Source organism: Pristis pectinata, chromosome 15, assembly GCF_009764475.1.
Source record: "Pristis pectinata isolate sPriPec2 chromosome 15, sPriPec2.1.pri, whole genome shotgun sequence".
Lineage (NCBI taxonomy): Eukaryota > Metazoa > Chordata > Chondrichthyes > Rhinopristiformes > Pristidae > Pristis > Pristis pectinata.
Genome location: NC_067419.1, coordinates 14,304,818 through 14,327,963, shown reverse-complemented (window position 1 = coordinate 14,327,963; position 23,146 = coordinate 14,304,818). Strand labels below are relative to the sequence as shown.

At 41.7% G+C, this 23,146-nt stretch overlaps 1 protein-coding gene across 4 annotated transcripts in view; it reads left to right on the top strand.

Annotated features, from left to right (window-relative positions):
- The window catches only part of ptprz1a (protein tyrosine phosphatase receptor type Z1a), a 206,266-nt gene that overhangs the window by 178,644 nt on the left and 4,476 nt on the right, over positions 1-23,146 (top strand). For all 4 annotated transcript variants that reach the window (XM_052030166.1, XM_052030164.1, XM_052030165.1 and 1 more), the window contains 10 exons: positions 3,521-3,603; positions 9,166-9,300; positions 10,213-10,347; positions 11,396-11,559; positions 12,613-12,748; positions 14,408-14,554; positions 16,556-16,649; positions 19,158-19,231; positions 21,500-21,628; positions 22,734-22,868. In XM_052030166.1, coding sequence (XP_051886126.1) covers positions 3,521-3,603; positions 9,166-9,300; positions 10,213-10,347; positions 11,396-11,559; positions 12,613-12,748; positions 14,408-14,554; positions 16,556-16,649; positions 19,158-19,231; positions 21,500-21,628; positions 22,734-22,868 — 1,232 coding nt within the window. The remainder of the gene's footprint in view (positions 1-3,520; positions 3,604-9,165; positions 9,301-10,212; positions 10,348-11,395; positions 11,560-12,612; positions 12,749-14,407; positions 14,555-16,555; positions 16,650-19,157; positions 19,232-21,499; positions 21,629-22,733; positions 22,869-23,146) is intronic.

The window sequence follows — 23,146 nt, the reverse complement described above, 5'->3', positions numbered from 1 at the left end:
TTGTTGCCAAATCCCTAGCTGATTCCAGCCTCCCACACCTACCAATCCTGTCCCAACAACTTGAGCAATCCAGCTCTGTGACCATCCTTCCATTCCCAGTGTTCTGACCCCTCATCCATCCCTGAAGCTGTCTTCCATTACCAGGTCTCTCCCCTGTGACACCAGGCCCATCACTTGCCCCCATTTGGCCATCCCTCTCACCTACCCAATTTCCTTTGGGTGCTCTGCAGTCGCAGAGGTAAAGTGGAAAGGTCTTTCAGTGAGCAAGGTCTGTTCATTGGCTCACAATGACATGGATCTGGGGCATTGCAGCATTTTCCAGTGGCAGGTCCTCGAAGTGTTTGCTGGCCCCACCACGTAATGACAGATCAACCTGTCCCAACAAGCAGAACATTCTGGACTTTTCTGCACTTTGCCTCCATTTCTCTCTCCCTTTACCAAAGGCCGTGGTTGATTCTGGGCTGTAGCTCTCTGAGTGCCAGTACAGATTGTTTGACCATTGGAACCATCACAACCAAGGTCAGTTCTAACTTTAATTCTGTACATTAGTCAGAGAAAGGTATCCCTTTTCCTCCAATATGTTTTGTTCCACTTCTTGTGGAGGTCAACTGCCATGATACTGATTTACTACATCTCAACACGTGAGTAGTGTTTTTGTGAAAATGAAAGCTTTTATGTTCCATGGATTTCTACTGTCAATTTCCTTTGCTTGTTTTATCCTGATCTCCTAATTCCTGTCAACCAAGCAAATCCTGAGCGATTGACGAATGTTCTAATTTGTTCCAGTATACATGCAGTATGGTGATAGCAGAATCTAACAATCTTGACAAGCATCTTTCCCTTTGGATGAAGCAACCAAGCTTTGAGCCTCTGTCCCCAATTTTTTTGGGGGATGGGACATTACATTAAATCATATTCACTTGAGGGGTTGGAATATCTTTGACAGATTAAGAACCTTTGATTTCAAGCAATTTCCTCAAAGAAGCAAAATAAAGATCAATTTAATGCCCTGCACACTTCAGTGCAATGGCAGAGAATGAGATTGTTGCATCCACTCTTCTTTGAGTATTGTCCACAAAACTCCAGGAGTCCAACTAAGGCCTTGCATGGCTCCAGTATAACTTTCGCTCAATGTTATATTATCCCTTTAGATACAAGGCTCAAGTTCCAGTAATCTGTCCAAAATTTTTTAATCTCTGCAAAACTGCTACTTTATTCATAAATTATAAATATGTCACCATTTGCAGTACGAGACAGATCATTGTCATGACATCAGTTTTCCTTTATGTCCCTTCCCTTGAGCAAGGAGGTTCAAGTGTTCCAGACTCTCAGTGTGCATTGGTGGGAGGCCCTTAAACTGTGCCTTGTCAGGGTGTGACACGGTAGATGCAGGGATGTTTACCTTGGCTAGAACCAGGCATTGTAGTCTTATTATAATGCATTGGCTCTCCGGAGCTGAGATGAGAGGATAGCCTTGCCTCATTCCAAACTTGATCACAACGATTGTAGACGTTCTACTTCTTGCATGTTTACAGAATTCAAAAATCTCAATACATTTGCTGACAATTTTCATCCTGGTTTCATTTTCATGTGTTTCATATCTGACTCTTCCCTTCATTTGCTGGCTTCTCTTTCTCCACCTCAGTGGGTAGGTTTAGTGACCAATGACAAAACCATAGAAGCCCACAGCTATCTGGAGTGTACCTCCCGTTCCTGCTTCCTGTAACCTTTCTGTTCCATTCTATAAGCTTCTGCAGCTCCCCTGTTTCTGTCATGATGATGCTGAGACTTTCTACACCAGTACTTCATAGATCCCTTCCCTTTTCCTCAACCATAGCTTCCCTTCTACCATTGCTGCCAGCTTACTGAACTGCATCTCCTCTATTTCCCACATTTCTGCTCTCACACCCTCTTCTCTCAGCTAGAACAAGGATAGTGTTCCCCTTATCCTCAACTTCCACCCCACCAGCATTTGCATTCAACAAATTATCATTCACATTTTCCACTACCTTCAATGAGATTCCACCACTAGACGCATCGTCCCTTCCCCTTTCAACGTTGCAAAGGGACTATTCCCTGCCATTTTAGCTCTTTCCTTCACATCAACCATGGATCCAAGCAGTTCTTAGCTAAAACATCAATTTCCTTTCATTTCTAATTTAGTGTATTGCATTTGATGCTCGTAATATGATCTCCTCTAAACTGGAAAATCAAACACAGATTGAGTGACCGCTTTACAGTATACCTCTGTTCAATACATAAGAGTGACTCTGAGCTTCCAGTCCCCTGTCACTTTAATTCTCCATCCCACTCCCACTTTGACCTCTCTGATGTTTGGCACCTACACTGTTCCAACAAAACCCAGTGTAACCTTGAAGAACAGCAGCTCATCATCCATCTATGCATGTTGAAGCCCTTCAGACGCAATATTGAATTCAACTATTTCAGATAACCAGCCTTTCCTGTCCGTGTCAGAACTGTTTAGTTCTGATGTAAGGTGGTCCACCTGTAACATTAGCTCAGCTTTTCTGTCTCCACATGCTTATAGAGAGTCCATAGTGTCTGCAAAGAGAGAAAAACTGAGTATTTCTAGTATTCTCTTTTATTTCCGATTTCCTAAGAATGCTATGTTCTGCATTTCACCGTTCCCCTCTCTCTAACTGCCGACATTAATTTCCCATTGCGAGGTCACCATCCCCTCTTAGATGGCCCCCAAACCTTTTTTGCCATCTGAACAATCTTGGTCACTACTCTATCACAGACATTCCTTTTGTTCTCTCTACTTCTCCCCCTCTTGCAACTGGCTATTTTCTCACTTTTCAAGTTCAGATGGAAGGTCATCAAGCTGCTAACTTGGTTTCTCTCTCTACAGATACTACCTGTCCTATTGAGTATCTCCAGCACTTCCTGTTTTCATGACAAAATATATTTGTTCAATTTCTCTACCTTTTCCTTATTCCCCAATATAATTTCCTCTGATTCAGTCTGTAAAGAACCCATTTAACTTTTACTAATCTTTCCCGACCTATCTAAAACACTTTGCCCCCATTTTGGTTTTGGAACATATATTGTTGAGAAAACCCAAGAAGTTCACTGCTGCTGAACATGACGTCAGCATGTCTGCTAATAGCAACATTGAAATGTTAAAACTCCCCATTAAGTCATACTGCCTTTTACCACTTTAAAGAGATACTCTGCACAATTTCTCATGCAGTTAAATTACTTTTGTTTCTTAACTCAAGTTCAAAAAAAACTCCATTGTCAGTTTGTTTCTCATTCTATCTTATTATTAATTTTGTCTTTGCTTATTAAGAATACTCTGCCATGGTCACTAAGGCAACTTTGTTGCCTTCCTGCTCTACTTCTCTGTTATAATAATATATCAGACGGTATATTTAATTCCCAACCCAGTGAGTTCATTGGTGGATTTCTGCTTGTTTTTGTTCTCTATTGACCATTAAAAATTATATGTTTTTTGTTTGAAACAAAAACAAGTAAAGGTTTTTTTTATGTGTTCCAGTTGACCACAGCAGAGTTAAACTCTCCCCACTCATGGAAAAGGACTCTAAGCACAGTGATTATATCAATGCAAATTACGTTGACGTAAGTAAAATATCGTATCATTTTAAATTCTGCGGCTGCAGGGAACGGTTTTGTAATTTTTAGGACTTATTTGGAAACATCCCAAGACTTATAGTTTTTAATTTTTCATTATATATTAACCAATGTGCTTAAACATCCAGCTTGTGTTTATAACATTGCATTCTTGATAAGTGGTGGATAAAATGTTACTCTCAGTACATCCCCCAGTGGTGGTGTTTCCAAGTAAGCTGAGGGAAGGATACAGCAGTCAGATGAACAGTGATGCTTACGGGACATGGACCTGTCATTTTTTTCACCAGCTTTATTGCCCTTGGCTTTCTGTGTTTCTTTTGGTATAAGTGCTCCACTAATCCCGTACAAGTTAATGAGTCATTCCCATTTCAATGGGACTTTCCATGGCAAGGATATGATCCCAAATGGTTCCTGTAACTTCAGCAGCAGGCTCACAGAAACCCTGTTTAAGCAGTCGATCAGAGTATTCTTTCACATTTGTATCAAGAATCCTTTAATGGATTTGTATTCTTTGGAGCTCAGAAGAGGTGGTCATACTGAAACACATACGATTCTAAAGGGACATGACAGGGTAGATGTCAATGTTTTCACTAGTGGGAGAATCCCGAATGCAGGAATGTGGTTTCAAGATAAGGGGACTGGTTAGTTAAAACTGAGGTATGTCGAATGTTTTTTTTGCAGAGGGTGATGAATCTCTGGAATTCTCTGCCTCAGAGTTGTGGAGACTAGGGGATTAGAAGTATTTAAAGTGGAGGTAGATAATTTTTTGAGAGATCGGGGGGGGGGGGGGGGGGGGGGGGGGGGAAGGTGGGTTGAGGGATTCGGGATCTGCTGCAGAGAAGGAGATGAAGCCTGGAGGAAATCAGCCATGATCATATTGAATGGTGGGGCAGGCTTGAGGGGCCTGGTGACCTACTCTTGCTCCTGCTCCTATCTTCTTACATTTAAGGAAAGTTCTGACTCTGTAGTTCTGCATTATTTTGGCACCTCAAATATTGGCAATGGTATTACTGAGTGTTTTCTTTGCCAAACACCTGATTAGTTTTTTCTTAATGCAAAGCAATAACAGCTTCCACTTATAAGGTGCCTTGTAGTTCCAGGTGCCCAACAAATACACTTGCAATAAACACACTGACACACCACAGGAGGGGACAATGGGCAAAAAAGCCAAAATCTTGTCAAAAAAGGGGGTCTTGATGGAGGCAACAGACACAGATGTTTGTGAAGGGTATTCCAGAGCTCAAAGACTTGGCAAGTGAAGGCCCCACCAATGTGGAATAACTAAAGTTAGAGATCTTCAAGATGACCAGATTGAGAAACAAAGAAATCTTAAAGGCTAGCGGGGGCTGAAGGAGGTTACAGAGAAAAGAGGAGGTGGCCCAGGAGAGATTTGAAGGAAAGGCTGACGGTTTGTAGATTGAGATGTTGTGGAATTGGAAACCAGAAATGGGTTAACCTGACTTGACACAAGTTAAAGGCAGCAGGGTTTTAAATGAGTGGATTTAAAGGTTGAAAGCAGCAGAGACATGTAACCCTGCAGGACAATACATTTGCCTGCCCCACTGAGGGGCAGAGAAATTTCAGCAAGGATCCTCTAAGGATGAGAATGGAGGGCCTCAGAGTCAGAGGTTTTGACCTCTGAGCATCAAAAAAAGTTTTAATGATAAGGGGGTCTCAAGGTGCGAATATTCTTAGTGAGTTGTGAGCCCTCAGTCTAGCCACTTTAGAGCCACAGGACGTGTAATGTGAAGCCCAGCTCAGATGTGAAAGCTGAAATGGCAAACCACAAGTTTCCAATGGAGGAAACATGCTTGAGCTCGATGGGTTCTTGGCATCCAGTGAAATTCATTGCAGAACCTAGGGACATAAGAGATGGAGCTCAAGCAAAATGTGTATTTGATTCAAGAGCTCTTCACAGACTACCTCTGGAACTTTCTACAAACATCGTTGCAACCCAGAAAGCAGTTAGTCTTATGACACAATCCTTAGAGCGATTGAGAGCTTTAAAGTAATAGTCATTGGTCACATGCAATATTTTTTTTACCCAAAATAAACTTTATTCATAATAAAAGACAAATTATATACAATTATAAAACAGTGCAAGCCTTTACATTCTTGTACAGATCATTCATTAGTGTTACCTTTTTATATAAAACACAGCATCGATGCCACATGTGTGGCTCCCTGGGGGCTACCCAGCCCTGTATTTACAATATTTAGGGAGTTTCTTGCCTCACCCCGCCCCTCCCTCTCCAGTGGCAGAAGAACCCTAAACTGTAGTCCTTCCCCACCAAGCCTTTGCATTGGCTGTACCCAGCTTCAGTGCGTCCATCAGCACGTACTCCTGCAGCCTGGAGTGTGCCAGCCGGCAGCATTCCCCTATGGACATCTCGCGGTGCTGGAAGACCAACAAGTTTTGGGCCGACCAAAGGGTGTCTTTCACCGAGTTGATGACCTTCCAGCAGCAGTTGATGTCCGTCTCTGTGTGTGTCCCCGGGAACAGCCCGTAGATCAGAGAATCCTCTGTTACGCAGCTGCTGGGGATGAACCGTGACAAGGACCCTTGCATCTTTTGCCACACCCTCCTCGCAAACCCATAGCCCGCGGATACCATCGCCTTCGTGCAGGACAGAGGGGTGAACACCTGCCTGATCAGCTTGGACCAGGAGAAGGCCTTCGGCAGGATATCACACACGTACATGTTGGACGTGCTCTCCAAAATGGGCTTTGGGGAGGGAATCAGGAATTGGATCCAACTGCTCTACGCAGACATCTGTAGCGCAGTCCAAATCAATGGGGGGGAAACAGACAGCTTCCCCATCAAGTCTGGAGTCAGGCAGGGCTGCCCTCTCTCCCCTGTCTTGTTTGTGTGTTGTATAGAACCCTTTGCCAAATCCATCAGGAAGGACGAGAGCGTCAGAGGGGTGACGTTGCCAGGCAGTGAGGTCACCCAGGGTGAAAACCTCCCTGTACATGGACGACGTCGCCGTCTTCTGCTCGGACCCAACGTCAGTTCGCAGATTGATCAGTATCTGTGACCAGTTTGAGTTGGCATCAGGGGCCAGAGTTAACCATGTGAAGAGCAAGGCCATGCTCTTCAGCAACTGGCCTGACAATCCAACGTCCCCTTCGCTGTCAGGCCTGATTACCTGAAGCTGCTGGGGATCTGGTTCGGAGGGGCCGGGGCGTGCAACAAAAATTGGTGGGAGCGGATCGGGAAGGTGAAGCAGAAACTGGGACTGTGGGAACGGCGCTCCCTATCGATAACTGGGAAGAACTTGGTCATCAGGTGTGAGGTGCTCTCAGGGCTGCTGTACTTGGCGCAAGTGTGGCCTGTTCCTTGCTCCTCCGGCTTGGGAATCACCCGCGCCATCTTCCGGTTCATCCAGGGATCCAAGATGGAGCGGGTCTGACGGGTCACCATGCACAAGTCCCTGGACAATGGGGGTAAAGCTGTCCCCAATGTCGCCCTCCTCCTGATGACAACCTTCATCTGTGGCTGCATCAGGCTGTGTGTGGAACCCAAGTACGTGGGCACCAAGTGTCACTACGTACCGAGGTTCTACCTGTCCCTGCTGTTGCGAAGGATAGGCCTGGCCCCATGGCCACACAACGTCCCAGTCAGCTGGACGCTGCCGTGCTACCTGTCCTTCGTGGAAAAGTTCTTCCAGGCCAACACCTTTGACCACAAGTCCATCAGGCAGTGGTCAGCACGGAACATCCTGCAGGCACTGCAGGAGAAGGAGTCAATGGATACTGTGGGATGGTTCCCTGAGCAGACTGTCCAGACCACCTGGCAGAATGCCTCATCGCCAGAACTCACCAACAAGCACCAAGACCTTGCTTGGTGAGAGGAGCCCTCCCAGTCAGATCCTTCCTGTATGGTCGGAACCTCACTCCCAGCGCGCGCTGCCCGCGGGAGGACTGCGCTGGGGACGAGATGGTCACATGCAATATTACATATATTGTGAGGAAAGTTGTCATAAGTGTTAGAAGATGTGATGGATAAGTAACTTGGAGTATTCTTCTTGGAATAACTTTATATTTGCCATGATATGTAATACATTTTTTTCTTAATCATTTATTTGAACTAGTGTATATTAGAGTAGGGAAAGCTGAAAAAGCTTACTGCAAGTATCAGGCAGAACTTTTTTGTGAGGTAGACTTTTGTAAAAGATTGTCAAATGCAATGTTTGTTATGTGGATTGGTTTCCTGTTAATGAATGGTAAGCTGAGCTAATAAGTGTTCATTCTTTTCCACTCAGGGCATGTTTTCCACTGAAAACATTTAATTATTCAGAGTTTCTTGCACAAAACATGTTAGCTGTTGAATTTAAATTACTTACTTTGAGTCTAAAAGGTGAAACATTAAAACATTCTGCATTCTTCTTAATTTCTTGTACTTTAAGTTGCATTTTGCAAGCCCTGCAACTTGCTGCTCTGTAACTGAGCAAGCTACCAATAGGTGGCTCACATTGTGCAGTGAACATTCCCTCAGTTCATTTGAGTGCAGCCTTTTGGCTTCAGATCCATTTCAAAATTCACGCAGTGCTCATCTTTCCTTACTAGGTTAACAATAATTGAACAGAGCAATTCTATAGAGGATTGAAAAGATATAGAACTAACCTTCGCTTTGTGTATTTTAATCACTTTACATAGTAATGTTGAAGGATTGGGAACTTTAAAGCTGTAATGATTTTTATTACTTTAATTTGAACCAGGAAATGGGACGAAGGAGAAGGGGAATGTAAAAAAGATATGAGGATGCTGATGTTTAGAATAGTCTTCTGACTGGAGGAGAAGAAGGGAGAAAGTGGCAGCTGTTCAAGTTGCAATTGAATGGTAGTTCAAATGGAAAATGAATAAATATTTAAAGGGGGAAGATTCGCAGGACTATGGAGTATGACCAAGGGAGCGTGACTAACTGTACAGCTCTTTCAAAATGGGCTGAAAAACTTCAGAGGAAGGTCTTGTATCAGAGTGTGGTAGTATAGTGGTTACTGGACCAGTTTCTAGAGCCTGTTTGATTGATCCAGCCGCAAGTTTGAATCCCAGCACCTGTGCCGGGGGAATTTAAATGCAGTTAAATCTGGAATAAAAAGCTAGAATCAGTAATGGTAACCATGAAACCACGAAATAGTCACAGAAACTTATTGATTCACTGAATGTCCTTCAGAGAAGGAAATTTATTGATATTAGCCCAGACACAAAGCAATATGACAGGCTCGTAATTGCCCTCTGAAATAGTGTGGGGATAATTTGGAATGAGCATTGCCTGTGAGATCCACATTGTGAATGAATAAATGCATTCTGTGATTAAAGTCACAAGTCAAAAGAATGAAAGGATAATGTCTTTTATGTTTCCTGACTTTTCCAACATTTTTTGTAAGTTACCTTTGTGTAACCTTACTTTCAAATTCTGTGGGTGATCTATCTGGATTTTTCTAGAATGGACTTAATGTGATCCTGAGTTCTGTTAAAGGAGAAGTGTGCGAAACAATAAAAGAAGCACGAAGATAACATAGCATGATTTTTAACTATATCTACCAGGGCTACGATAGGCAGAAGGCCTACATAGCAGCTCAAGGGCCACTGAAATCCACAGCTGAAGACTTCTGGCGAATGATATGGGAGCATAACGTAAGCGTTATTGTGATGATCACCAACCTGGTAGAGAAAGGAAGGGTGAGTTTCAGAATCTGTTGTAGTCCCTTGCATGCATATGTTTGACATTACAATGTAAAAGTAGAGGCATTATTGCCCATTTGTTTAGAATGTCATTAACCAGAAACATTTGTAAATTACAAGATCAATTCCCGGCTTAATTTCTGATGTTTCTCCAAATTCTGGGCCTAAATTCACAGCTATAAGGGGTAGTATAACCAAAAATCTTAGTTATTGGTATTCCAAACAAAGCAGCAACAATGCCCTCACTTCTTGATTCTAAAATCAAAGGTACAGCAACTGTCAGCAACACTGGGTTTCTGTGCAGACATACCAGTTACCTTGGAAGTCCTGAAGACCCAGGCAGCTCACCCTTGATGGTTTTTTACCCTCGTGAGCTCCTCTCAAGGAAGAATTCCAAACATTTTCTTTACTTGACACAAGTGTGAGGATGCATCTGGAATGTGTGCTCGTGAATTCATTACGGGCAACCATATTTACATTCTCAATAGTTTAAATAGCTTTTGAATACTTCTGAACATTGTTTAATGTAGAGTCAATAAGGGATTTTGATAATTTTAGCAGCTGACTAAGATGGAAGCATGGATTAGTCAAGTGCAAAGATTTTTCAATAATTTTACGAGTTGGGCTTGATTTGCCCCAGCTCCACATGATGGAATTCAAAGCACATGGGGGAGTTCAAGGCAAGGAGTACTCATATTGGAGAATGGAACATTTTTCATTCAAAGCATCCAAATACCAGTATGAAATTCTCCAAGTAAGGTCAGGTCATAGTGGAGAGGCATCTGCACTCTATCCTAAACTGAGAACATTGGCCCTGTTGAATCAGTACAAATAGAAACCATCCTGGGTAAGAATGCCTAGAGAAAGATCTTGGATTGGTCCTTAACATAAATTCTTATTTCTGTTCAGAGGAAATGTGATCAATACTGGCCATCAGAAAACAGTGAAGAATACGGACACATCCTTGTATCGCTGAAGAACACTAAAGTTTCATCTTACTACACTGTTAGACAGTTTACTGTGCGCAACACAAAGTTTAAAAAGGTATGTACTTGTTTGGCTGAAAGTACAAATATTCTTAAGTTTTCCCCATCAAAATATATTATCATAAGAAGTTGAAAGCATGGATTGAATTTCACCAAGTTGCAATTTGGTTTGTGTTGTTTTGCATATTTATTTTGTTCTCTGAGCTTGCCTGTGCGAACAGTGGAATTAGGGGGAACAGATAGATTCAGAGCGGGTCTCCTCACTACCCTGATCCCTTTTGCATTCAAAAGCACCTATTGCTCAGTGAAGTAGTTTTGGGCTTTGCAACAAAAACTGAATCTTTTAAGATATTTAACCAACAGGTCAGAGGTGTCTCTCAATGAAGTTTGAGCAGTAATTTAATCTTGCAGTCAACAAGCTCCTGCCCACACTGCTCCAATGTACTCAGTGGGTGGGAGCTTGTTAATGGTACAATTGTGTTTGTTCTTAGTATAACATATTAACCATAAACAAAAGGTGAAGACAGATGATGCAAGTGGCAGAACAAGCCTGCTCCTTGATGTTCATTTGGATTTCCAATTGAGAAAAAATTACCAGGAATTATTTCCTAAACATCGCTGTTTAGAACAGTGGGTGGTGAGATGACACACTCAGTATTGTAGAGCTTACATAATGCCTGAATGCTATTTGACTTTATCTGACTAAAATTAAATTTGTTTGTTAGTGTGTTCAACGATATCATCTGAGTTAGGCTGAATAACTTAGTTCACTACCAGAGATGTGACCCCAAATGTTATCCTACCTCTATATGTATAGACTGATCCAAGCTGGAGCATTGGTTGGTGAATTATATTTGACTTCCATGCTTTCGAGAAAGCAGCTGAAGGAAGGGAGAAAAAGCCAGTATATTCCTGTGTGTAAAGGGTGGAGAGGGAGTGTGGTGTTGTTTGATAGGCAGAGGAAAGCATGAGAACTTCTTGTATGATCAAGCACTTTATGCTCCAAATGCTTGACGTGAAGTCATGCATTCTGGAACTAATTCTGTACCTTCTACTTTAGAAGAAAATTAACACTATTATTAAACTTGTTTTCTGCTCCACCGCAGGGATCATTGAAAGGAAGGCAGAATGATCGTATGGTGACCCAGTATCATTACACCCAATGGCCTGATATGGGTGTTCCAGAGTATGCCCTTCCTGTATTAACATTTATACGACACTCAGCAGCTGCTAAAGCCAATCATACAGGACCTGTTGTAGTTCATTGCAGGTACACAACTTTATTCACTGCAAAACCTCTTTGGTTTGTCACAATGTGAATGTATCTAAATGGTTTAAGCTGCAGGAAGCATTCTCATCACAAGTGCAAATACAACGACAGACTCCACGGTTTTTGTGACATGTTGAGGACCAAATTACAAAGCTGTCCATTATCTGGGGCAATGGTGCCATGTTCTGGGATGATATGAAGATGTGATCAGATAGAATGCAAGTAGCCACAAGACACCAGGAATTCCTAAAACAGCTCATCACTGGTAGGCATTGCCCCCATGCGGGATTCACTCTACCCTAACTCGGCAGTAAGCTGACGGTATACAATAGGCATCGAATCAGATCCCATCTGTTCCCACCAGGAGAATTAAGATAAAATGGCAATCGAGATGTTCAACAGAAGTAGAATTAAACAGATTATTTGCCTCCCATTCTGCTAAGTTTAGGCCTGTTCCTAGTTTCCTCGCACTTAGAAGTAATTTAAAATGCATATTTCCTGTGGTCACTGCTAACATTCAAGAGCTCCATTTTGATTGTTTATTGAAGTGGGGGGGGCACGGTGGGGTGGCGGCGCTGGAATCCCAGTATTAACATTGCCTCCATTGGTGAGCATTAACTGTGGGAAGATTTTATATTTCTTTTCTTTTAAACCAATGAAAACTCTCAGCATGATTGTTGATGATAAACATTTGCTGGAGGCAATGGAGGAGGGAGACACGGAATAATATTAAACCAGAAGTAATAAGTACTGGGTTCACCAATTAAAATTCTACAGGGTGAGCCATAACATATTAAGCAGCATTCTTTCTTTTCAATATTTATTCCTCAAAGCATCCTGTTACACTCATGCAGAAAAGCCTGGGTTGATGAAAAATAGCTATATTTTTAGATCTGTACTTGAACAGCTGGATTTCGGGATTGCAATTATGAAAAGAATATTTCTTTTCCTCAGTACATTGGCTGCTGTATGGATGAGTGTAGCCACAGTGAAGGATTGAGCCATTTCCTAAGTTGATCACTTCTGTTATATTCCATGTCATTTCTCTTACAGTGCTGGTGTTGGAAGAACAGGAACATACATAGTAATAGACAGCATGTTGCAACAGATCAAACAGAAAGGCACTGTCAATGTGCTGGGATTCCTCAAACACATCAGAACACAAAGAAACTATTTAGTGCAAACAGAGGTAAGAAAAACGGCTAGCTTGGAAGGAGTTCTAGTTCTTGCAGCTATCTTGCTTTTGTTAGAATAAATTCTCGGGGAGAATGAAGTTTTTGGTTTGTAATGCCAAAATTGGCCATTTTTCCTGAAGAAATAAATGCTATGTAAGCTCTAGAAAGAAAAAAAACTTATGAAGGAAAAGTGTCAGGAATGTATATTTCAGTGAGGTGACTTCAAAACCACAGAACTGTTGTAAAATCATAACTGGGTTACCAATGTGCATTAGGGAGTGAAAGCTGCCATCGTTACTCTGTCTGTGAGTCCAGACCCATGACAATATGGCTGCCTTGGAATAGTCCTCTGAAATGGTCCAGCAAACTACCCACTTTACGGGCAACTATGGACCGACAGTAAGTACTAGCTTTCCCAGAGCTGCCCACATACTGTGTTTGAGTGTTTGGTTCAGGTGAAAAAACAAGAGGGAATTCTGAGTAAAACGAGAGATCATTGTATCAAACTGGAAAACGCATGAGAGAATCCATTGTGAGGGATCAAAGAATCATATAACTTGTCATCTACATTATCAGGGAATACATTATCAGCAGAAATAAGGAAGAACAGCCAGATATGGACTACATAGTCAACTCAACTAAAATAAGTAATGGGTATAAAGCAAAGGGCTGAAGCCTAGAGACATAGAGCATGACTAGAATACCTAATAAGCACCACTGTCATGACTACTGGGTCTAAATCCTGGAAACCCCTCTCCAAAAGCACCTTCACCAGACAGACTGCTGTGGTTCAAGAAGGTAATTAGGGATGGGCAATAAATGCTGATCTTCCATTTCCAAAAATATGAATGTGAAAATAAAAGCCACCTGTTGGTATGCATTGCTCTTAGTCCCGAAAACAGTACACATCGTTGCTCTGAAACTCCTGGTATCCTGTAGATATTGTTGTGTTTTCCAGTATTCCACTGTGACCCAAAGTCCACCCTAAAGTGCATAAGGTGAGTACAGGTGTGAGGAGAACATGGGCATAGTTTGCTGGCTGGATCCAGCAGGAGCTGGATCAGAAAGGTTTCATTGTGCTTAGAGTCTACCTACTCTCATAGAATAAACTTCTCATGTGTTTTGGAGAGCAGACAGTTTTGTTTATTGCCAGCAATTCATCCTGTTTGATCGTGAAGCACTGTGTGTTACTTAGGATCGTTAGTAATTTCTCAGACTTACCTGGTCTGGGCCTCTGGGAATTTTGTACTTAGTTCATCTGAACTGGGCCTTATGTGTCCACCACCAAATGAGCAGTTTAAGGCTACAGCTGCAGTGGGTGTATGTGCCCCTTGAATGGAATAATGGCGAGCACACTTCAGCCTGTTCTGAGGCTATCTTCTCCCTGTGTATATTCCTCGCCCATCTTGTAGGCAGCTCAAACATTTTCACTTCAGAGATCCTGCATTCAACCAATGTGCATTGACACAACAGCCTTAAAATACAAGCTTTAATCACATGTGAATGCTTGTTAATGAAGTCTCAAAAAACTGTTAACAAGGGTACTAACATTTCAGAATTGCCAGTCTGGTCCAATGCATAATCTAATCCAATGTATCTAACATGTTGGTATGATTGCAAACTATTCTCCAGAACCAAATATGCAGTTCCATGTCTAATATAATTCCCAACAGGAGCAGTACATCTTCATTCATGATGCCCTCGTGGAAGCCATCCTTAATAAGGACACTGAGGTTCCTGCCAACCATTTGCACGCCTACGTAAATGCTCTTCTTACACCTGGACCATCGGGTAAAACAAAACTAGAGAAGCAATTCAAGGTGAGGCTCTTCTTCAAACATTATTCATTTTGCTCAGTTTAATGTGAAGTTCAGTGGGGTTTGTTGATGCAAATACTCCCTTGGCAGTAATTCAATGGAAATGGCCTGACCAATATTTATCATTCAATCAACATTTCCAACACAGACTGTGTGGTCCCTATCATGTTGCTGTTTCTGGGCACTTGCCATATATAAACAATGCTGAACATGTGCAAAGAAGTGGGAGGGGTTGGGGAACGTCTGTGATGGAGGAAGGCGAGGGACGCTGAAGAGGGTGAAGACTTGTTAAATGCACATGCATAATATGTGATTGACAAGCCTTCACCCTCTTTCCAGCATCTTCAGTTCTTTGATTTTTGATTGCTGTGTACAAATTGGGTAGTGCAGCACACTTCAAAAGCCCTCAGTGGTTTTAACGCACTTTGGGACAAGTACAAATGGGCATGAAAAGTGCAATCATCTTAGGGCAATCTCTGGTCAGAAGTTCTTGCATCTTCCTAACTCTTTGGAATGACACGGAGACGAAATGTCAAAGTCGAGTTTATTGTCATATGCACAAGTACATGTATATACAGGTGCAATGAAAAACTTACTTGCAGCAGCACCACAGGTACGTAGCGTCATATAAGCAGCATTCACAAGAAAAACATAAATTAAACATACATAAAACACAATTTTTACAAGAAAGAACCCAATTAGAACAAAAATAAACAAAGTCCATTTCAGTGCAAAGTGATCATAGTGTTGGCAGAAAAGATGACGGTGTAATAAAGGAGGCATTAATCAAATAAATAATGGGTGTTATTTAATGGGTTTCAGAGGTGGAAACAGTTCCAGCGGATTAGCAAAGAGGGTGGGAAACAGGAAAATCCAGCCAAACAGGGAGGCTCCACTGTCCTAAGAGCTGGATACAAGGGGTGAAAACCATCCTGCTGTGTATTGTTTAGGGATTTCCATTCCAAGCACCAATTCACATCCCTGCTATTCTTAGGTGGACTAATATGTCTATTCAGCATTATCAGTACCCGCAATCCGGAGCAAATGGGCACCGCGTTTAAGATCTAAAGTTGCATCAGTCAACGCTGAGATCCAGAGATTGTAAAATACCTTATAGAACAGTGAGATGCAATTTTTTTTGTTGCTGACATTGAGGTTCATTGTGGAGAAGGCAGCCTTATGAGCAGTGAAATTTAGGAGTACAGGTAAATAATAAAAGATAAAATGCTGCAGATGCTGGAAATCTGAAATAAAAAAGTGCTCAAAATACTCCTGCAGGTAAGGCAGCGTCTGCAAAGACAATGGAGTTAGGTCAATAACCTTGCATCAGAACTGTCACTGAGCTTAAACATTAATTCTGTTTCTCACTCCACAGAGTATTTCCAGCATCCTCTAATTTTATTACAGGCAAACCATGCATGGATGGTGACATGAAGAGGTCAAGGGGCAGGTGTTACTTCTCCAACACTTGCTGAGGATAGTGGAGCGGATGCTATAGAAAAGTGGATGGGGCGGGGTGGGGGGGGGGCATGGAGTGGCTAGAGTTCTGCAAAAGATGAAGATGGCAATGATGTGTTTGGAGAGATCACAATGGAAGTGGAGGAAATGTTTTCTATTGAATGCAAAGATTCAACCTGGGAACAAGTTGCATCTTATCATGGTTCTGAGAGGAAGTGAAGGAGGTGAAGATGGGAATGCAGAAAGTGTTACAGACACAATTGTGGGGCTTGTTCCCCCTGACAGAAGTGAATCATTACCAGACACACATGGGTTAGCACTTGAATAAACCAGGAAGTTGTGAAAGACAAAAACATTTGAATTTATAGTGTTTAATTTGACCAGAGAATTGGTAACCAGGAAGAGGGAGTCTGTCACGGGGATCAGACAGTCAGTAACCAGGTTAAAGATTCATACTTTAAGTAGAAATTGAGTCAAAATTCATACTCGTTAATGTTGAGTGATCCATGTTAAGGATGTATTTGGACTCTTTTTTTCTCTCCACAGCTGGTGAGTCAGCCTCATGCCAAGCAGTGTGATTACTCTGCAGCGCTGAAGCAATGCAATAGAGACAAGAACAGAAATTCCTCCATTATTCCTGGTAGGCTTGAAGATCAAATATCAGAAAGTTTATATTTTTAGCATATAGTTTTTCAAATAAAATTTACTTTTTAAAAAAGTTGGTCAATATCATGCCAAGGAATATTTTGGTGATGGTTATGTTGAACATTTACCCACTTTTTCTCCCTGTCTACGAGAACACAGATGGGATCCATGGTTGAACAATGGAGTATTCCAAGATGGTCACCCATATCCTGCAAAAAGCAGCCGGCTCTATTTTTTATGGTGACTACAGTTTAGTACCATTTCCAGTCTTGCACCTTTCTGTGGCCCTGAGCACATCTCCCTAAACACCAGAGAACTACTGGATGCAATATACTTGCAAGCAATCTTTTTCATGCCACCATTTAATTCGAACAGTGTCACCAGCCTATCAACTCAGAAAGTGGGCACTGGTAACTCTAATTAGGAAGGTGACATGTCTCAAGATGAAATCTCTGAATGCAGTCCTCTTTGACATACTTCCAAGCTAAGGGAAGAGGAAAATAATGTCTAGCTGTACTGGCCCATTCAGTAATTGGCTGTTAGGTATTAGACACTGACCAGTTTGAAAGACCTGACAACTGTTTCTTCCTGTGCAGAACTCACTAAGCTACAGCAGTGGCTGGCTTTAGTCAAATCAAACTGGTTTTGACTTGCATTGTATTAATTAGCAATATCAAAGCCCACATGCATTGGTGCTGTAAACGGTTAATAAACAGGTTGTCCAAATGTACCAGGATGAGATTTCTTAAAACTCTTTCCTTTGTTACTTTAGATTCAATATGAATTTTAGCTAAGCCGGCCTTGGTGGTGTTACCGTAACTATTCTGCTTTTCTTTCAATCAGTGCTCGAAGTGAATGGGATCAACTTCCCTCCTGCTGCCTATGTCCCAGAGAACTCCAATCAAATCAAGCCTTCCACAATACAAATCCTTTTTACTGTCACCAGTAAAAACGACTGCAAATTTGGTATAATTGCAGTGAGCCGAAGGGCCTGTTTCTGTGCTGAACAATTCTGTGGCTCTAATTTAAGATAATGCAATGTTGAATTGAGAACTGATGACTATTAAGGACTTGACTATATTACTTGTAGCCTGATAAATCTCACTTTCACTGTAGTTTCTGCTTTGTATCAAATGATGCTTTTTCTATAGGTCATCACTCTTATTCTGTTACTCCCTGGTAGTCTACTGCATTCTTGAAATGCTGAGTAACAGCTAGGTGGCTTGCTAGGCCAAATCCAAGATCAGTTAAGAGTCAAACATAGACAAGACTGAGTCAGTACCCTGAGTTTTCTTGCCAAGGGCATAGGTGACCCAGCTGGTTTTCCAACAGCTTTGTGGTCATTTATATTGCCCACAGATTTTCATTTCCAGACTTCTAAAATTATATTCAAGTTTACAGTTGGCTTTGGTATGATGTGAACTTTCAATCACTGGGATTTGTCGATTACAGGCCCACTGGTCAGTATCAGTTACTACAAAGCAGAAACTGGATAGATAAGGTGAGATTTATCAGGAATCCATTCAGTCTTTAGATTGGAAGAGTGAGAATCTTACCAGTGTTATACTATGCCATTATATTTTAATAATATCTATGGACAAGTCATCCAGTTCCCAATTCAGCATTGCATGATCTTAAATTGCAATTTTACTGGCAGCAGTGGGAAGGATTTGTATCTTGGGAGGTTCGATTCGAATTCTCTGTGACACTTGCATCAGGAGGGAAGCTGATCTCATCCACTTGACCACCAACAGAACAGAAAGGCAGAATAGCTGTGATAACAAGACTGAAGCCTGCATAGCTAAAATTCATAGCAGACTCAAGGAGCTTTGGAATAGTTTTTAACAGAACTCAAGCTGGTGCATTTTTAGATAATACTTGCAAGTTCAGGGACAGTTAGAAAAGAATGACTTATCGTGAACTGAGAGGCACACTTCTAAAGGAGATTCAGGAACAGAGAACATGGGTGAATAAATCTTTGAAAGTGGTGGGGCATCTTGAAAAAACAGTTGGCAAGTAATAAAATCCTGTTTTTGTGAAGAGAAGGACAAAGTACAAACACAGGGAGGTTTTGTGAACTTTGTAAAACAATAGTTAAGTTGGTTCTGAAGAACTGCAGCCAATTCAGGTAATGATGCACTAGTTCCTCCAGGACGTGGTTCCAGAGCTGTAGGATTTTAGCTGAGCAGGAAATGGGACTGAATTGGATTGCTCTACAAGAAGCAGGCAATCAATGGACCAAAAGGATGTAATCATTGAATAATCTGAATTGAGTAGTGCCTGTTTCATTTCACACATTTTTCTTCTGAGAGTTGTTTCAAATTGCAGTGCACCCCATATTTATGGGTTTTTCCTTTGACTAACCATACCTATCAGGCACTGACTGATAGACAAGCGATATAAAAGTTGGAATCCTTGGCCTTTTCAGGGAGTTAGTCCACTCCAATGCCATTCCTACCTGTGTAGTTATGTCAAAGTAAGTAATGTTTGTTTTTTGTTCTAGTGGAGAGATCAAGGGTTGGACTTGCAACACTGAATTTTGAGGGCTCTGATTACATCAATGCATCGTATGTTTCGGTAAGCATCTTGAAAGCAGTCTGTGCAGGTTCGCAGATGGAGTGGGGACAGCCAAGCCTCGGAGGGTCCATACAATGAGTTGACTGGTTATGATTAAGCTGCATGTGAATCAGTCACAAAATTGTAATGTCTGAAATATCTTAGGCTCTTTAATGTGTTGTTTAATAAGTTCTGACAAAGGGTCTTGGACCTGAACGTTAACTCTGTTTCCACAGATGCTCCTAAACCACTGAGTGTTTTCAGCATTTTTGCTTTTATTTTAAATTTCCAACCTCTGCAGTGCCTTTTGATTTCTGATGCCTTTAGTCTACTTGGGCCTGGAAGAACTTATTACATCAGAGAACAGCAATCATTTGTCTTCTGGGTGCACAATGTTTAAAGAGTTGAGATTGATTTGAAAGTTGAATCCAGTCAGTGTGTCACAGTTTAAATTTAGCTCATGCGCCAGGGCTTGGAATTTATCTACACCACTGGCCATTCCTTCTGGTGAGCTGCAGGAAGCTAAGAGCTACTGATCCTACGAGACCTGTCTTCTTAAAGCAATCAGGACACCCTTCTAATAAAAGACAATGTAAAACGTATTATAAGCAGGCACCGCATAAGGAAACTCCACCAATTGCAATTAGTGAGAAAAGTAGCTTGATGGTAGGAAGCCAAGGGCGATGGTGGAAGGTTGTTTCTCGGACTGAAGCCCCATGACTAGTGGTGTACCTCGGGTTGGTGCTGGGCCCATTGTTGTCATCTATATCAAAGATTTGGATAAGAATGTACAAGGCATGGTTAGTAAGTTTGCAGATGACACTAAAACAGGTGATATTGTAGGTGGTGAAGGAGACTATCAAGAATTACAGTGGGAATCTTGATCAGCTGGGTAAGTGGCAAATGGGAGTTTAATTCAGGTAAATGCAAGGTTTTGCATTTTGGGAAGTCAAACCTGCGTAGGAATATCACAGTGAACGGTAGGGCCCCGGAGAGTGTTGGAGAACAGAGGGACCTAGGAATACAAGTACATAGTTCCATGAAGGTGGCACACTGGCCTTCATCTGTCAGGGCATTGAGAATAGAAGTTGGGATGTTACACTGCAGTTGTACAAGATGTTGGTGAGGCCACACTTGGAATGTTGCGTTCAATTTTGGTCACCCTGCTATGGGAAAGATGCCATTAAGCATTAAGATTTACGAGGACATTGCCAGGACTCGAGGGACTGGGTTATAGGAAGAAGTTGGGCAGGCTGGGACTTTATTCCTTGGAGCAAATGAGACTGAGAGGTGATCTTATAAAATCATGAGCGTCATAGATAGGGTGAATGCACAGTCTTTTTCCCAGGGTTGGGGAATCAAGAACTAATGAGCATAGGTTCAAAGTGAGAGGGGAAAGATTTAATAAGAACCTGAAGGACAACTTTTTCCACACTGGGATGGTATGTATATGGAACGAGCTGCCAGAGGGAGTGGATGAGGCAGGCATAATAACAACATTTAAAAGATTTTTGGGCAGGTACATGGATAGGAAAGGTTTAGAGCGATGTGGGCCAAACACTGGCAAATTGGACTAGCTTGGGTGGGTATCTTGGTCGCCATGGACAAGTTGGGCCTGTTTCTGTGCTATGTGATTCTATAACTGACCTTGAATTCTAAAGAGGCAATAATTCATCTTTGTCAAAACTGTAATCAAAAGGCAAAACACTACAGATGCTGGAAACAAAATCAGAAAATGCTGGGAAAGCTCAGCAAGGCTGGTAGCTTTTGATATAAAGCCTTTAATGACCTCAGAATATCCAAAGCAGCATTGCAGACATTGTTGGAAATGCCATACAAACGTGGCAGCCAATTTGGCTACAGCGAGCACTCATGGATAGTAATGTTCTATGTTTGTAGCAATGTTAATTAAGGGATGAATGAATATTGCCCAGAACACTGTGACTCCTTTGTGGAATCTTTTACATCCACCTGAAAAACCTGAAGGGGCCTTGGTTTGACTGAAAGGTGGTGACTTGAAGCAGTGCAGTCCAGACTTAACAATGTACTGCAGTGTCAACCTAGCTTTTGAAGGTTCTAGTGCAGTCTGAAGCTGAAATGTTAAGCTCTGATATAAGTGCAGACTACTGGAGCCCTGGTGGGCCCTAAACAGCAATGTTTGGTCTGTTATATGTCAGGACCTTTATTTTTTTGGCCATTTTGCATATGCTGATAAACACAGAGAGTATTAGCTGATTGATTTATACTTGAGGACTCTTCCTGACCATTTGTTCACTCTTGATATTTAAGGGATTTCATCGAATTGATGAGTTCATCATTACCCAACATCCACTGCCACTTACTACAAAGGACTTCTGGCGAATGATATGGGACTACAATGCTCAAATCATTGTCATGCTGCCAGATAACCAAGGACTGGTATGATGTCTTTATAAAATACCTGATGCTATTTTTTTTATAATTAACTCTATTTTAACATTTCTAATACCAGATCCACAAATCCCAATGGTGGAGTCATTAACATGCATATAAAGTAGGGGTGAGTCCACTGGTGGGGTAAGAGAATTGGATTCAACAATGTACATGATGCAAAGCAAGTCGCAGAAACCTGATGTTAGCTCAGCTAAACACCTGGCAGAGGTTGTTCTGAATGATGTTGGCTCTGATGGCCACAGTGACATCCTTAATTTTTCTGCTGTGGCCAGATAATGAGCAGGTAATAGCAATTCAATGCCAGTGCTGTACTGGAAAGCAATGGCACTAATCATTGAGCAGAGCAGAAGGAGCTTTTTTGTCTGCTGTCACGTATAAGATGCATTGAATGAAAGCCACAATGCTCATTGCTCTAAATCTTTGAGAGATAATGTGGGAATATTATCTCAGCCCCTCTGCCAGGCTATTACATGTGGACAGTGGGAGAAACTGCATGAAAATTCTGAGTAGAAAAGAAGCTTTTTCCTTCTCTACCACCTAATCATATGAATTTTAAATGATGTGTGAGTGTATTGGCAATTAAGATAAGAAATGAACTTGCTTTTTTGTGGCACCTTTAATCACAGCCAATGAAATTATTTTAATGAGTGGTCCTCTTGTAAAATAGAAAGACAGCGTTCAATTTGTACATAAGAAGCTGCCACAAACAACAGTGAAACAAGTAATCAGATAACCTGTAGTACTGGCAGACAATCAGGTATAAATATTGGCCAGGAAAATAGGGAAAAATTCCCTGGCCATCCAAGAGGTGTATAATTTTTACATCCTCCAGAGAAGGCAGACAGTTTAATGCCTCATCAGAACAGCATCCATTCCTTACAGAATCTGTCTGTCTGGTACTTTTGTTAAGTAAGTCTTTGGAGGAAGATTCGAACCCACAACCATTTGATTCAGAAGTGAGCATTCCCTGTTATCACCTAACCACAGCTGAGCACCTGAGTGGTGAAATGTATATTTATTTCCTTTTGGATGGTTATAAAACTCAGTGGGCTGGGATATTTATACAAGTGTTAACTTCAATGATTTTTAGACCACGTACTGGCCAAGGAAGGACGGGCCAATGAATTATGAAGCATTTACAGTGAGTCTGATCAATGAGAGCCACCTGTGTCTTTCCAATGAAGAACAGCTCATCATCCAGGATTTCATTCTGGAAGCAACACAGGTAAAGGATTATGAATTTGAAATGAGAATGAATTTAGAATGAGGCAGTACCACAAGGCAAAGGATACTTGGTTACTTTTCCTGCTGGAATTTAACACATGCTGCAGCTAATTATATTACTATTTTCACAGTGATGATCATGTGTGTTGGGCCACCATTGTCTTAAAAGTGATATTTTGGATGGTTGGCATCCTTGCCATTGCTCTGCTTTTTCTCATCCAGCAAAATCCTGGGGCGTTGAGCACTTCTAAAGCTTTTTGTGCTTCCCATTCCACTGTG